The sequence below is a fragment of the Ovis aries genome, chromosome 3 (assembly GCF_016772045.2).
Source record: "Ovis aries strain OAR_USU_Benz2616 breed Rambouillet chromosome 3, ARS-UI_Ramb_v3.0, whole genome shotgun sequence".
Taxonomy (NCBI): Eukaryota; Metazoa; Chordata; class Mammalia; order Artiodactyla; family Bovidae; genus Ovis; species Ovis aries.
This window is the reverse complement of record NC_056056.1, coordinates 129,727,268-129,740,377: the sequence shown is the minus strand read 5'-3', so window position 1 is coordinate 129,740,377 and position 13,110 is coordinate 129,727,268. Positions and strand designations below refer to the sequence as shown.

Sequence of the window (13,110 nt, the reverse complement as noted above, 5' to 3'; positions counted from 1 at the left end):
GGTAACTATATAGCTAGCTGAGGAAGCTGAAGCTCAGAGCAGTGTAAATTTCTGCAGGAGTGTAGTTAGTGAGGCAGTAATAATTCGAACCTATTGTTTCTAAGACTTGAATACTTCGCTGTCTTTCTGCCAAAGGATAGTATAAAACTAGGATGTGTCTCAAGTTAACTGTGTGTGAGTAGTAGCGGAAGGATTTTAGTTCCTACCCAGTTTTTGCCCTTTTAGGGAAAAAAAATTGACAGTTTCTCTTGGGGGGGAGAGTTGTTCCATTTGGTTTGGGTTTTATTCTTTTTTTCCTCCTATAATTTATGCTGTGGGTTTGGGAAATCAGTGCTGTGTAGTCAAATAATTATGCACGGGTATTCATTATATCAAAATCTATCAGAACTTGAGAGCACATTAAAAACTATTTCAAAAAGTTTTGCATACCCAAGAGCTTATTCTAGAATGTGTTCCGATTAAATCTGATACATGATCAGGTCACATGATACATTTAATATGTATGTTCTTAAGAAAGAGTGTCTGATTTTGAGGGTGAACTGAAGATGAGGAAGTGAAGCTCCATCTGCCTGTGATAATTGTACTGAGTGATTTTAAACCTATTTTCAGATGTGATCTTGGAGGCTTTTCTGGCAGCTTTTTATAGCTTTGAATAGAGCTGCTACTATTTTGTGTAACCAGGGAGTGGTGTTTTGGGACTCTTGGACCCCGGCTTTTTTCCCCCAGCCTCTCTCTTCTAAAAATATGAGGACTTGGGATAAAACAAAAGGAAGATGGAGGTGAGGAGTCAAAATTCAAGGAATTTTACCATCCACTTTTCTCATTCCTTTACGCCTAATATTCATCCTAATAACTTTACTTTTTCTCCTAAAAGTGAAGACCAGACTCCTGTTCTAGTTACATTTTGGAAGACTTCCTAAGATGGGAGGCTTCTTTATTGCCTTTTGAGATTTTTAATGCTCCAAAAATGTTTGACTTTGTTTGAGTCTAAAGAATATTTTGCTGAAAGTAGTTTATAGCATTTCAGTTTTTTATTTGCCCTGGCATTGGAATGCTTAAAATCAAGCAGGCTAGTCTTGAAGTATTACTCTAAATGGCTGTGAGTTTCGGAAAAGAATTTGATTTTATACCTGCATCTTATGACTATTTCAGTATATAACTGTACTAACAGAAATCTTTTCTAGTATATGCATTACAGGCTGTAGAATGAAGTAGGTAAGGTGTGTAATTTTTCTTAAGTGAAAGCAGTATAGTATTCTCATTCATTGTTTTTCATATCTAGAAGCTTAAATACTGCAGTGTTCTAAGCCTTTTTGCCTACACGTACATATTCAAAATGTTGAAAATGTACTGTGCACTCAGTTGCTCAGTCGTGTCTAACTTTCTGCGACCCTGTGGATTGTAGCTGGCCAGGCTCTTATGTCCATGCGATTCTGCAGGCAAGGCTACTGAAGCCATTCCCTTCTCCAGGGGATCTTCCCAACCCAGGGACTGAACTCTGCGTCTCCTCCATTGGCAGGTAGATTCTTTACCACTGAACAACCAGGAAAGCACTGAAAATGTACTGCTAATGCATAATTGACTGGAGATACATCAGTACATTTTTAGAGGGTGATACAATTAACATTACCATGGGAAGTTGTTAGAGCTTAAACTTGATCAAGAGTTCATTATACAACTTCTGGTTGTTGTTATCATTCACATTTTGTTCTGTTAGGTTTTTGTTCCAACCTTGTGTATATATTATAAACATAAAATTTTCAAAAATGATGCATCACAAAATTTTGAGTAAAGAGTTTTCTAGTGAATTTTATGTAGATGGTTCTCTTGTCAGCCTAGTGACATGTATGCTAATGTCTCAGAAGATGATCGGTCTTCAGAATATAGTTCTGATTAAGATGATACGAATATTAGACCAACAAAAAGAAAACCTTAGTGATTGATTCTGATACAGAAAGTGAAAATGAAACTCACATTGCTGGAGTGAGCGCTTTTGCTTATATAGAAGAGTGGACTGAAGGAATTTCATGAAAACTATAAGACTTTTCAGCTGTGTCAGTTGTAACTATTGAATGTAATAACCTGCATACTGTTAGTGAAATTATTAATTTTTGGTCAGCCAAGAGAAAAATCACCAGTCACGGGCATTAGTTTCTGCAAAAATCCCCTGGTCAATAATGAGCTAATATATAAAACTATACATACTATTGTCAGTTTGTGTATTGAATATTAACATTTTTCTGACTAAATATTTATAAATATAGATTATTTCTCCTTGTACCTCAGTGGATTCTTTTTCTTGTGTGCATCCTGCTTGGAATAAAAACTGCTTTAATGTTAAAGATGAAATATCTGATGGTTTACTCCTTGTTCTTTGTATCATTAAATAGATTCATAATTCAGCAAGTGTTACAGAACATCTATAGTACTGCGCACTGTTCCAAAGCTGAGGATTCAGCAGTAAATGCAACAAACACAAATCCCCCCCTTCCGAACAAAATAAGAGAGATATAGTACGTTTAGAGCCCTAGAGATAAACTGTGTAGGGGGTGAGAAGGAGCAGGGCTAGAGGGAGAGTGTGGGGTAGGGTGGAAAGGTGTTTGCAGATTCACTTATGGAGGCTTCACTGAGAAAGCACATCTGAATGGAGATCTTGAGATCTGAGGGAGTGAACTTCAATCTTTCCCAGCGACAGGGTCTTTTACAGTGAGTCAGTTCTACCCATCAGGTGGCTAAAGTATTGGAGTTTCAGCTTCAGCATCAATCCTTCCAATGAATATTTGGGACTGATGTCCTTTAGGATGGACGGGTTGGATCTCCAGGCAGTCCAAGGGACTCTCAGGAGTCTTCTCCAACACCACAGTTCAAAAGCATCAATTCTTCGGCACTCAGCTTTCTTTATAGTTCAATTCTCACATCTATACATGACTACTGGAAAAGCCATAGCCTTGATTAGATGGACCTTTATTGACAAAGTAATGTCTCTGCTTTTTAATATGCTGTCTAGGTTGGTCATAACTTTCCTTCCAAGGAGTAAGTGTCTTTTAATTTCATGGCTGCAGTCACCATCTGCAGTGATTTTGGAGCCCCCCAAAATAAAGTCAGCTACTGTTTCCCCATCTATTTGCCATGAAGTGATGGGACCGGATGCCATGATCTTAGTTTTCTGAATGTTGAGCTTTAAGCCAGCTTTTTCACTCTCCTCTTTCACTTTCATCAAGAGGCTCTTTAGTTCTTTGCTTTCTGCCATAAGGGTGGTGTCATCTGCATATCTGAGGTTATTGATATTTCACCCGGCAATCTTGATTCCAGCTTGTACTTCATCCAGCCCAGCGCATCTCATGATGTGCTCTGCATATAAGTAAAATAAGCAGGGTAACAATATACAGCCTTGACGTACTCCTTTTCCTATTTGGAACCAGTCTGTTGTTCCATGTCCAGTTTTAACTGTTGCTTCCTGACCTGCATACAGATTTCTGAAGAGGCAGGTCAGGTGGCCTGGTATTCCCATCTCTCAGAATTTTCCACAGTTTGTTGTGATCCACACAGTCAAAGGCTTTGGCATAGTCAATAAAGCAGAAATAGATGTTTTTCTGGAACTCTCTTGCTTTTTGGATAATCCAGCAGATGTTGGCAATTATCTCTGGTTCCTCTGCCTTTCCTAAAACCAGCTTGAACATCTGGAAGTTCATGGTTCAAGGACTGTTGAAGCCTGGCTTGGAGAATTATGAGCATTACTTTACTAGCGTGTGAGATGAGTGCAACTGTATGGTAGTTTGAGCATTCTTTGGCGTTGCCTTTCTTTGGGATTGGAATGAAAACTGACCTTTTCCAGTCCTGTGGCCACTGGTGCGTTTTCCAAATTTTGTGGCATATTGAGTGCAGCACTTTCACAGTATCATCTTTTAGGATTTGAAATAGCTCAACTGGAATTCCATCGACTCCACTAGCTTTTGTTTGTAGTGATGCTTCCTAAGGCCCACTTGACTTCACATTCCAAGATGTCTGGCTGTAGCTGAGTGATCACACCATTGTGATTATCTGGGTCATGAAATAGTTCTTCTGTGTATTCTTGCCACCTCTTCTTAATATCTTCTGCTTCTGTTAGGTTCATACCATTTGTGTCCTTTGTTGTGCCCATCTTTGCATGAAATGTTCCCTTGGTATCTCTAATTTTCTTGAAGAGATCTCTAGTCTTTCCCATTCTTTTGTTTTCCTCTGTTTCTTTGCACTGATCGCTGAGGAAGGCTCTCTTACCTCTGCTTGCTATTCTTTGGAACTCTGCATTCAGATGGGTATATGTTTCCTTTTCTCCTTTGCTTTTCGCTTTTCTTCTTTTCACAGGTATATGTAAGGCCTCCTCAGACAGCCATTTTGCTTTTTTGCATTTATTTTTCTTGGGGATGGTCTTGATCTGTCTCCTGTACAATGTCATGAACTTCCATCCATAGTTCATCAGGCACTCTGTGTATCAGATCTAATCCCTTGAATCTGTTTCTCACTTCCACTGTATAATCATAAGGGATTTGATTTAGGTCATACCTGAATGGTCTAGCAGTTTTCCCTACTTTCTTCAATTTAAGTCTGAATTTGACAATAAGGAGTTTATGATCTGAGCCACAGCCAGCTCCTGGTCTTGTTTTTAGTGACTGTATAGAGCTTCTCTATCTTTGGCTGCAAAGAATATAATCAATCTGATGTCGGTATTGACCATCTGGTGATGTCCATATGTAGAGTCTTTTCTTGTGTTGTTGGAAGAGGGTGTTTGCTATGACCAGTGAGTTCTCTTGGCAAAACTCTATTAGCTTTTGCCCTGCTTCATTCTGTACTCTAAGACCAAATTTGCCTGTTACTCCAGGTGTTTCTTGACTTCCTACTTTTGCATTCCAGTCCCCTATAATGAAAAGGACATCTTTATTGGGTGTTAGTTGTAGAAAGTCTTGTAGGTCTTCATAGAACCGTTTAACTTCAGCTTCGTTAGCATTACTGGTCATGGCATAGACTTGGATTACCGTGATATTGAATGGTTTGCCTTGGAAACAAACAGAGATCATTCTGTTGTTTTTGAGATTGCATCCAAGTAGTGGATTTTGGACTCTTTCATTCCCTGTGAGGGCTACTCCATTTCTTCCAAGGGATTCTTGCCCATAGTAGTAGATATAAAGGTCTGAGTTAAATTCACCCATTCCAGTCCATTTTAGTTGGCTGATTGCTAGAATGTCGATGGTCACTCTTGCCATCTCCTGTTTGACCACTTCCAATTGGCCTTGATTCATGGACCTGACATTCCAGGTTCCTATGCACTATTGCTCTTAACAGCCTTGGACTTGGCTTCTGTCACCGGTCACATCCACAGCTGGGTGATGTTTTTGCCTTGGCTGCATCCCTTCTTTCTTTCTGGAGTTATTTCTCCACTGATCTCCAGAACCATATTGGGCACCTACCGACCTGGGGAGTTCATCTTTCAGTGTCCTGCTATCTTTTTGCCTTTCCATTCTGTTCATGGGTTTCTCAAGGCAAGAATACTGAAGTGGTTTGCCATTCCACTTAGGGGAAAAAGAATGCAAAGCTCCTGAAGGAGGAGTATGCATGACAGGTTGAAGACGCACAAAGCAGCTAGTCCTTCTTTAACAAAGCAGATGAGGAGGGCGGTGAGGGTTGGGAAGCATAGCTGAAGATGACTAAGAGGTAGGTGGAATAAATGCATTCTTTTTGGGTGGAGGTTATAAAGACTTGGATTTTTAAAAGGTCTGTGGAATACAAACTAGGTAGGGGCTGGGGGACTCAAGATCGGAAGCAGGCGGAATAAGTTAGCTGGCTGTTGCAGCCTGCTGGGTAAGAAATGGTGGTGGCTTGGGTCAGAAGTCTAGCAGTGGAGTGATGATCAGAAGTATAGCAGTGTCCAGTCATGGGCAGATTCTGAAGTTTAAGGCAAAGGATTTCTGATCAGATTGGATGGGTGAGGTATGAAGGAATTGGATCAGTTGGAAGGATGGATTTCTGAATGACTCAAGGAATGCTCTGAGGAGGAACAGGTTAAGGGTGGGGAAGGTCATGCTAAGTTTGGGATGGTTACTAGAGATTCAAGAGTAGCTATTGAGCACAGGGTTATGAATAGGGGCATGATTCAGGGAGAAATCTCTGCAGAATATGCATTTGGGGAGGCTTCGTACATGGAGTGGATTGATTATTTAAATTCATCAGACTAGATGAGATCACTGTAGAGTGTGTAGGCAGAGTAGAAGACCTCAGACAGAGCCCTGGTGCCCTTCTATAGTGAGTGTTGGCATGAGGTTGATACCATGCATCTAGGCAGAAAGCCAGGAGAGAGTGGCTGCAGGAGCTGGATAAAGTCTTGCAAGGAGAGCACAAACCAGCTGGGTAAGATGGTGCTTTTAAGTCAGTTAAGATGAAGGTTCAGTGTTAGCCATTTGCTTTAACCATGTGGGACTCATCGATGACCTCAACAAGCAAGCTGGCAGCTAAAGCCTGCTTCGAGAGAGGTGTTCAAGACCAGAGCAGAGGAGGGAGGTTGGAGACATGCAAGTTTAGATGACTTTCAAACAGGAGTAAAGCAGTGGGGCAGCAGCGAGGGTGGGGGGCATTGACTCAAGTCAGGGTCATTTCCTTCCCTCTCTTTTTTTTTTTTTTTTTTGAGAAGTTACAGTAGCTTTGTACAGTATGGAGAAAATCCAGTAGAGGGGAAACAGTGATTCAAGAGAGGAAGGCGATGCTAGAACAATGTCCTTGAGGAGGTGAGGAGATAAGATCTAAAGGAGAGATTGGTGTTAGTCCAGAGTGACAGTCCTTTCAGCCTTAGTAACGGAAGAAAAGGTGCAGAGCACCTGGGCCCACAGATGCAGGTTGATGTGCAGATGCGACAGTGAGAACCTCAGGAGGGGTTTCTGTTTTCTCCTGTAGTACAAAACAGAGTTGTCAGCCAAAAGTGAAGATGTGGATGGAGATATTGGAGGTTGACAGGAGAAAGAATGTTCAGTCAATTAGGAGAGGGAGAAAGACGGAAAAGAGAACTAATGATATTGTTGGGGGAGCAGTAAGGGTCCATTTGAGGTTGGTTCATTTTTGATTTTAGAGACTAATCAGCTTGGAGACCAGCCGATCTCCAGCCCTGTTTAAGTGCCTTGGCAGTTGTACTTCCTTTGTTCCATTAGATTTTTCAGAGGGGAGATTTTCAGTGACTTTAAAAACTAGTTCTGCTTTTTAAACAGCTTGGTTTTGGTTAAGTTTAAACAGAGCAGGTTACCTTACTTATGTAGTAATCCTATTGTTCTCTTTTTTTTCCCTTTTCTTTCCCATGGGTATAAGATCAATTTCATTAGTCTGATCCTATTCTCCGCATATTTGTAGACATTTGTAGCTGCAGTTGTACATGATGTCATCAGTATTTGCTGGCGGTTGCTTGCAGCTGCTTATGATGATTTATGTTGTTTTCTTTGAACTTTACATTTTATAAGGTAAATAGAAACCCTTTGAGAGATTGGAGAGGTTCTTTTATATCCAATTCCAAGAAGTAAATTTCTCTAATTTTTATTTTGGTGTTGAGCAAAATGGTACTTGTTTCACAAATGTGTTATGTTTTTCTGTTGCAGGAAACCCAGCGTTTGCTGGCAGAACCAGTTCCCGGCATTAAAGCAGAACCAGATGAGAGCAACGCCCGTTATTTTCATGTGGTCATTGCCGGCCCTCAGGATTCCCCCTTTGAGGGAGGGACTTTTAAACTTGAACTATTCCTTCCAGAAGAATACCCAATGGCAGCCCCTAAAGTACGTTTCATGACCAAAATTTATCATCCTAATGTAGACAAGTTGGGAAGAATATGTTTAGATATTTTGAAAGGTAAGTGTTATCTTTATCATCATATGCTGTTAAGATTTTTTCCTTTTTTCTCGTAAACATTCCGTTTTGAGAATCTGAATATTATAATCTTACCTTATGTGAAGACTGCAGAAGTATGGGAGGGAACCACAGCCGCTCTGGGGCTGTTGTTTTCATGCATGGTCATTCTGGGCCTGTTGCCTTTGTAGATAAGTGGTCCCCAGCTCTGCAGATCCGCACAGTTCTGCTATCGATCCAGGCGTTGTTAAGTGCTCCCAATCCAGACGATCCATTAGCAAATGACGTAGCGGAGCAGTGGAAGACCAATGAAGCCCAAGCCATAGAAACAGGTACTTACTGTTCATTCTCCTCATACCACTTCCACTTTAAGAACAACCTGTACCACAGTTTTTTTGGGGGGGGGCGGGGGGTTGTGTCTTGCTCTGCTTGAGGGGTCTTAGGTCCCAGTTCAGAGATCAAACCCAGGCCATGGCAGTAAAAGTGTCAAGTCCTAACTGCTGAACTGCCAGGGAAGTCCTGTGTATCACCTTTTCAAAAACTTTTAGTTTTAACCAGAAAAAGAAAAGATTCGTTAAAAGGAGAAGATCAGATCTCTCTTAATAGTATGTAAATAACCTCTTAACAAAAGATTTTCAAGTTCCATCTTATGGTCCACTACATGACTCCCAGGTCTACACGCGATTTAACGAATGTCTGAGTGCCTGCCATTCATTTAGCAATGTGTAAAGATAATGGAAGACCTTGAAACTTCCTTGAGCTGTTTTTGCAATCTGTTTGATTAAATTAAACTATGTGTCCGTTTATAGTTAGAGAGTTTGAAAGCAATAAGCTTCTTGCTACAAATTTTAACAGTTAACCAGGAGCATCATATGAGAAAGGAAGGAGACAACTCTTTTCATCCTTTAGAATTTTGTAGAACTTTTGAATTCCATTGTAATGTTTTGGTACAGTCTTTTTGCTCTGACCTAGATTATAGAAAATGACATGAATTTAAGAAATTATAGCATGCTGTTTTCATAATTAACTGAATTCTGTTTGTTTACTTTGTATAGAATTTGGAAAGGAACATATTGAACTTAAGTAATAATCACGTTTGTTTTTGTCCACAGCTAGAGCATGGACTAGGCTATATGCCATGAATAATATTTAAATCGATTCGATCGTCAAGTGTGCATCACTTCTCCTGTTCTGCCAAGACTTCTTCCTTTTTTGTTTGCATTTAATGGACACAGTCTTAGAAACATTACAGAATAAAAACCCAGACATCTTCAATCCTTTGGTGATTAAATGCACATTAGCAAATCTATGTCTTGTCCTGATTCACTGTTGTAAAGCATGAGCAGAGGCTAGAAGTATCATCTGGATTGTTGCGAAACGTTTAAAAGCAGTGGCCCCTCTCTGCTTTTATTCATTTCCCCCATCATGGTTTAAGTATAAAGCACTGTGAATGAAGGTAGTTGTCAGGGTTAGCTGCAGGGGTGTGGGTGTTTTTCTTTATTTTATTATTATTATTTTTTTTTTGGTGGGGGGGGAAGGTAGTTTTATTTTAATTTTATGGGCTCCTTTCCCCCTTTTTATGGTGATCTAATTGCATTGGTTAAAAGCAGCTAACCAGTTCTTTAGAATATGCTCTCTAGCCAAGTCTAACTTTATTTAGACGCTGTAGATGGACAAGCTTGATTGTTCGAACCAAAATGGGAACATTAAACAGACATCACAGCCCTCACTAATAACATTGTGACCTTGCTGTCAAGTGTAGAATCCTCCCTTCAAGAAAAAGCTTGTGACCATTTTGTATGGCTTGTCTGGAAACTCCTGTAAATCTTATGTTTTAGTAAAATATTTTTTGTTATTCTACTTTGCCTTTGTACAGTTTCTTTTACTGGGTTTATTTCATTTTCCCAATGTGACAATCGTTTTTAAAAATTAAAACCGATGGAACATTCTATTTTGATCTTCACCATCTGACAAGTTGAATGATGAGAGGTAGATTTTGCCAATCTCTTTTCACTGATGCAGATTTGTGTTAAGATATATCACTGAATGAAGTATTTATAAGCTGGCCCTGAGCATGCCTAAAACATCAGTATGTGACATTTTTTTTTTACCTCCTAGAAATTTGAAATAAATGTGTGTGTGTCATCTGATTGGTTAGGCGATCATCGGTGTCATGCCACAGTGTTTGGAAATCACTGTTCAGGAGAGTCACAGCACAGCCACCCCAGTGACTGACTTTGTGTGGGGCTTCTACTTGTGCCACAGTTGTGTCTGGCATTTGGGTTATGACCTTGCTCTTAGTTCTTGTCTCAAAACTTCGTGTGTGACCACTGTTATTAGAAAACAGCAATCTCGTAATCATTTGGGGTTTGCTGAGGCATTTATCAGCAGACCTGCTGAGCAGATCTCAAGCAGTCAGCTTGCATAAGCATCATCAGAAAGGTTTCTTCCTTAGAGGGCATCAGATCCTCAGTTAATGATCCTTACTGTCATCCCTGTAATATTTGGTGCGGGAGCTCCTTTTATTCTTTAATTTGATAATCTGCAATTATCTGCATTGACAGAGTTCTTCCCCACCACAAAGCTGTTCTTTCCCACCTTTCCATATCTAATGCCTAAGTCTTGTTATTTTAAGACATTAATGTAGTCAGTCATAAATAAGTATGTAAATGTTAACCTGTGGGTTGGAACCTTTGTCTCTTGCAGTTTAAGGTAATGGATATTGTAGCCGATCTGAATTTTCCCCACTCTTATTCTCATACCTTCTGGAGTTTCTTCAGAATGTGGTGTATTTTATTGTGCTCCTATGTAAGATGAAGAATATCTATTAAAATTACATTTTCAACATACAAAAGTTTTTGATGACTGGTAACTGGTATCCTTCAATAAATGTGTTGCTTGGAAACAAATATTAGTTTAATTCAGAGTAAAATTGTTCATAACCAAATATAAATTTAAAAGCTTAACAGCAGTTGTCATTTGTAACAATTGTTGATCTCTTTAGAGGTTGTCTTACAACTAAGGGAACTGAATCTCATACTGGCGCCAAAATGAGTGAACACTCAAGCAGTTAAATAGAGATTAGTTTTATTTATTGCAGGTGGCATTGCTCAGTGATAGCTAGTATGACATAGTGGTTTATAAGTTATAAAATTCCAGATTTAAACCTATTGATCCACAAAAATGTATCTAAAATAGGACTCTGATGTCTACTGAGTTTTCGAGTTATAGAAGTACAAATATGTGAATTCCTAATTTCACGGCAACATGGTTTTTTCCTTTGTAATTTTGATAAGAGCCCTCATGGTTTTGATAATACTTGCTTCCCCAACCAGTGGGATGAAACCGGAGCCAGTGTGCTGGCTGGGCTTTCTTAGACTTAAAGGGCTCTGGGAGAGGCCAGGAGAGAGTGTGAAAGCTGGTGGCAGTGTCTGGCTTTGGGGCCTGTTCTCTTTGGCCCACACGGCATGGTTGGTCAAAACATTTTGAGTTCAATGCTGACATTTTAGAAAAATTGGGAGAGTTGCATGAGAATCTATAATTCTGGTAACTTCAATGATCTAAAGTTCTGACAACAGGAAGACATGACCTGCCTTATGCAAGGCACCTGCTGGGAGGAGCTGGGTAGTCGCCTTCCTAAGATGAGCTTGTCATTCTTCTACTAAGTGATTCTCAGGCCGGTTAGAATCCCCTCCCAGCCCACCTGCTCCTCTCTGTAATCCTTTTCCCTGGTAAGCCTTTGACTTTGTAACTGCTTAGCTTATGGATGCACTAGTGTTTATCAGGGGTGATGAGGTGAATGGGACTGGCACAGGATGTTCCCTCGTGGACCTCATCTAATGAGGGACGCGGGTGGGGCACATGGACAGAGAGCAGTGGCAGCTCTGATGGAGAGGGGAAGTACGCGCTTGGGAGAGACTGCTCTTCTGGATTCAGTACCTCCAGGCAGGGGACCAGCTTGTGCAGAGCCCTGGGAGAGGAGAAGAATCTGAGTATTTTGATAAATGGCTTCTTGAACATCAGCTGCCCATTCAAAAGCTTTTCTGAAATCTGGAGGGGTTGATAGGAGCCTTTTGTTTTTCATGTGATTTTTAAATTTTGTCATCTCCTTTGCTGTGATTTACTTCCATGCTGGTTAGTGTTGGTCTGCTCAGAAGCTGCCTAATGAGATCTTAGATTTGAGATATATATAACTTAAACCATGCTGTAGACCAAGAACATACTTTAATACAAAATTTCAGAAGCGTTTAAAAATAAACACTATACCTAAAAAAGCCATAGGTGCTATGGTTTAGCACTAGTAAAGGAGAGTATGGGGTGGGAAATCCTGTAAAACATTAACACAGTTTTGGAACTAAATGGTATGGGAATAGTAGGAATTGGCTACTTAACTCTAGCCACATCAACTTTTTGTTAGTTGCAGTTGCAAAGGTTTAAAAATACAGCCTTATCTACAAAAGCTGGCCAAAAGAAAAAGGTAAAATGCCATGATTATAGGGCAGCTAATTCAACAATCTATTTTAAAAAATGTAATTTCATTGGAATAATGTATTTTGGGACTGGGGGCAACATTTCATTTAACCGTGCAGCATGCGCTTAGTTTAAGAAATTATATTGGGGGTTATTTTTAAATGACTTAATGATCACAAAAACAAAACATGTTGAATGTAATAACTTGGAATATTAAGAATAAAAATCTGTACACCACCACCCAGACTGATGATACTTTGTTTCCTTAACTCTATCTTCCACCCCCTGCATTAATTTCCATTTTTTTTTATCATTGAGGTCGGAAATCAGGAGGATTTGTTCCAAGAGTTGGTTTTGCTACATCTTTATGTTACAAATTGGACAAGTTCCCCATTGGCTGCAAAACTGGATTTGGACTAAAATTTTCCTTGTTAAGTATAGAACTCAACCTGAAGAGTCTGGGTCCTTCCTCCTCCTGGCAATTCATCTTTGCTCCCGTTAGCTGATTTAATTTTATATGTGCCAGTTGTAGCATTTCAAGTGTATGAATGCAGACTTGCTAATAACCAAGCTGAGCATCTGTGGACTTTATGTAGTTTCTGATTGGAGAAGCATACGGTAAGTGCCTGGATATTTAGACCTTACTGTCTCTTGTAGCAGAGCAACAACTGAATCCCATGATCTTAGTTTATTTCATGGTGCTCTTTAATGAGCTTTAACATTATCTGCTAATCACTTTTACCTATGGGACAAAAAAGCTTTAGAAATATGAGAGACTTGATAGGT

The 13,110-nt window shown here is 39.8% G+C and overlaps 1 protein-coding gene across 2 annotated transcripts in view; it reads left to right on the top strand.

Annotated features, from left to right (window-relative positions):
* UBE2N (ubiquitin conjugating enzyme E2 N) overlaps nt 1-12,564 on the top strand; it is a 41,479-nt gene extending 28,915 nt beyond the window's left edge. Inside the window, exons 2-4 of one of the 2 annotated variants that reach the window (NM_001163058.1) lie at nt 7,611-7,857; nt 8,046-8,186; nt 8,967-9,007. In NM_001163058.1, the coding sequence (NP_001156530.1) occupies nt 7,611-7,857; nt 8,046-8,186; nt 8,967-9,007 (429 nt within the window). Of the gene's footprint in view, nt 1-7,610; nt 7,858-8,045 lie in introns of both variants that reach the window. The other variant, XM_060411583.1, reaches the window with a different exon arrangement.
* The last annotated feature ends 546 nt before the right edge of the window (nt 12,565-13,110 follow it).